We start from the raw sequence: 3640 nt of genomic DNA, 5'->3' as shown, positions 1-3640 counted from the left end.
AAATATACTATTGATATAAATATAATTCCGCATTTAATACTATAACTTTTAATAGTAGGAAACAATTTAAATATGCCAAATCCAGATAATGATGTGAAAAGGGAGTTTAATAAAGAATGATTTCTAGCATTTTATGGAGGATGATATATGGCTTCTAACAATATAGCTCATAAATCATACTACTTCCTTTACTCGCACAATACATTACTCTTTTGCTATTTTAGTTTGTCGAAAACAAAATTTTTCTATCACATGATCAATGCTTTCTTCACTAGAAAAACATTCTTTCAATTATTACTAATTTACTATCACTTCATATTTCTCTTATAATACTCATATCAATTTTTATTAAAATATGTGTTGCATGATTGCATCCATTAGGATCGTCACTCCCTTACCCTTGCCCTCGCCCTGTTAGAGTAATAAGCGGGTAAATCTCAGTCTATTTTTCAAAAAAAGTAGCCATATATCTAGTGCGAAAAAGAAGTCACCACAATTAGTTGAAACTACTCTGATTACTCAATTACTTCCGACCAGCTGAGCTACTCGTGCGGCCCCATCACGATCTAATTTTAGGAGACTGAGAGAGCTATTAAATAACTACAAGAGGAAAATATTCTTAATGAAGGATATGGCATTTAAGGAACACTGTCGCATGAAAACAATTGGGCCACGAAACACCAAAAGTTTATGTAAATCTATTTGAGCCTAACAAGTGGGCTTTAGATTAGACCATTCTAGAATAGAACTCCTTCTGAACACAATTTTTGTATATATACTCCATTTAATATTGCTAGTTTAGGAACACATGGTAATCATGATTATTACATGCGTTTAGATTATATCAATATTAGTACTTTATTTCGAACATTGATGATTAGCCGTTAGCAATTGAATAGGGCTTGGTGATTTGTTTGTACTTATCATATGGAGTATTTTGAAATTATTGATTTTGATAATTTGATGTCTGAAATTATTGGTTACAAAGTTTTGAATTACATTTTTTGAATGATCAAAGGTTATACTAGTATTTTGTTATAGTTAACCGCTGGAAAATCAGTTGATTCAGTTAATTGAATTGAATTATAGGTAATAAATACAAGGGTTTTTGAATTTAGTTTTTCTTTTTTACGATAAATAGAGTGCCCAATAGATAAGACTCATCATCATTGGTCTCATTTTTTAATCATTTCAATCTCATTTTTTATGGGAGTATAATTTTAATAAGAGTAAATTTCTATCCATTTATTTTTTTTCAAATCCTCTTTTATCTGATTTAATTTTGCAAAAATAAATGCTAAAATAAACTTGAACATACATATCTTATTTTAACAGGAGTATTTCATTTACTACATGCACATGGGACCTTTTATAGAATTTATAAAAACCTCAAAAATACATGAGAAGTTCAAAAACATTCATGGGGAAGAAAAACTATTTTCAACCCGGGCCAGCCCATTTACTAAATGAATATGGGTTGAGTTGGGCTTGTTCAGGCCATTTACCAAATAAATAGCTAAATTACTTTATTAAAATAACAAGTTAAAAAAAATTAATTTCTAAAAAATAAAAATTACATTTGGTCTGGACATGTTTCTTTGATATCATGTCAACGCAAAGCCATTTTAGAAATTGTCGATGTATCTTTCTCCATTAGACTGAAGCTGGAGAGATTTTGATGAGGTTGTTCATTGAAAAAGTAACCATATTTAGAGTGGAGACAAGTGTGGATGGGGATGGCTCAATGCTTTGAGCCGTCAAACCCTTCATCTTCACTTTTCTCTTCACCGTTTTTGTCCTTGTGGGACAACTTTGAGTGTTGGGAGACGAGGCATAATTGGCGAGGTTCTTCTTTCTTCATATTCCAGTCAATAAACGCATCTCCCTCGCTTGTTAAATAGTCATTGTTGGCCGAGACTTTGGCCTTCTTCAGTGCATTACTTCTAGCCTCACACCCACAGTTGGATTTGGGCTCCTTTGGTGGAGAAATGTCTATATTTCTTGGAACTTGAAAATCCTTTACTCCTCGAACAAGAAAATCCTTCGATTTCTGGACAATGTTGGGAAAATTGTGGTCACTAGGCCACATCTTCTAGGTGTTGACTATGATGCCAACAAAGTAGATCATATCATTCTGAATCAGGACTAGTGCTTCCGTAGCATGTTGAAATCACGCATGGGTGTAACCTTCGATATGGCTGCGTGGTACTTCTCGGCAACCATTTCCAAAACATCCTAAGATTTTTCGATTCTTGTCAAAGAATGAGGTCTTCCGACACGTTGATGTACATGCGTGCCATAGTAGATAATTCTTCCAGATTCAGCCATTTGCGAACACAAGACTCCTTGCCATTGCCCCATCGCCAGTTTATTATTGACTCTATATCACTTAACTTGTAGTCGTTGATATTCTATGCTAACATTTGAAAAGAATTGTCGTTTGAACCCATCAGCATATAATGGGGGCAATATCCAGTTGAATTTCCCATTCCGTCGGTTTTATTGGATCCCGAACCTTTGAACGAATAAATTCACCCATCTATCATTGTTCATTCTGATTTTTTATTTTTTTTTTTAAAAAAACGTCGGTAGTCGGAACCATTTTTTTATGAATATATGATGAGTATTGAGTACTAAATGAGCGATACTGGAGTAATATTAAAATTACTGTAATGAAATTTAATTGAAAATCTTATTTTCAATATATTATTTTTATTATTTAACTATTATAAAAATAAATGTAACGCAATTTAATCGAAAATCTTATTGGAGGCTCAGCCAAACCCTTAATTCTCTCTCTAGCCAGACGACTCACGAGATGTCAACTCCGGCTGAGCCACCGGTCACCACCACCAGCTCCGCCATGCTCCGGCCGTGGCCTCAGTTCATAGACCTCTCCGCCCTCAGCATCCCCGTCTCCCTCTCCGAATCGACCTACCGCGTCACCCAAAATCTCCGCTATTTCCTCCCAAACTACGTCGTTCTGACCCTCATCATCTTCCTCCTCACCCTCCTCACCCGCCCCCTCTCCCTTCTCTTCTTCCTCTGCCTCTTCGCCGCCTGGCTGTACCTCGTCCTCGCCCGCGACGATCCCCTCACCATCCTCGATTACGACATCGATCAGAGGTACGTCATCGGATTCCTCGCCGTCGCCACTTTGGGCGCGCTCTTCTGGAGCCACGTCTGGACGAAATTGTTCGTCTCCTTGCTGATCGGGGCCGTCCTCGTGCTCGTGCACGGCGTTCTGAGGGCGCCGGAGGATTCGATCGAGGATTCGCCCTATGGATCGTTGCTCAACGTGGTGGATAGCCCTAGAGGGGGATACGCTAGCGTTTGAGAGGTGAATCGTAGCTCAGTGTTCTGATTGGATTTATTATGTGTTTAGTGTTGCGATTCTTCTGATTGTCAGACCTTTGATTAATGTAGGCTGCGTTTATTCAACTTTTTGTGGCTGAAATCGTTTGATTTTGTTTTGATCGATTTAATTTACTTGCTGTTTGTTGATATCTAAATGGTTTGCAATCTGAGATTGTGTTGATCAGAGTATAACTGTGCTATTTTGGTGCTTATTCGCTGTATCGAGCATTGCAACTGATCAGGAACTTCGAATAGTAGAGAACAGATAGATGTGTACGAACAA

At 37.1% G+C, this 3640-nt stretch overlaps 1 protein-coding gene across 1 annotated transcript; it reads left to right on the top strand.

The window, feature by feature from the left end:
* The first annotated feature begins 2767 nt into the window (after nt 1-2767).
* LOC125198689 (PRA1 family protein D-like) lies at nt 2768-3527 on the top strand. The gene has a single exon (XM_048096997.1). It carries the CDS (start codon nt 2819-2821, stop codon nt 3335-3337), a length of 519 nt encoding a protein of 172 aa, XP_047952954.1. The 5' UTR covers nt 2768-2818; the 3' UTR covers nt 3338-3527.
* The last annotated feature ends 113 nt before the right edge of the window (nt 3528-3640 follow it).

This window comes from Salvia hispanica, unplaced genomic scaffold (assembly GCF_023119035.1).
Source record: "Salvia hispanica cultivar TCC Black 2014 unplaced genomic scaffold, UniMelb_Shisp_WGS_1.0 HiC_scaffold_192, whole genome shotgun sequence".
NCBI classification, from domain to species: Eukaryota; Viridiplantae; Streptophyta; class Magnoliopsida; order Lamiales; family Lamiaceae; genus Salvia; species Salvia hispanica.
This window is presented reverse-complemented; position numbering and strand designations above follow the sequence as displayed.

Bases quoted from the DNA above. Each gene is read 5' to 3' on its own strand.
- LOC125198689 (XM_048096997.1), top strand. From the start codon at position 2,819: ATGTCAACTCCGGCTGAGCCACCGGTCACCACCACCAGCTCCGCCATG.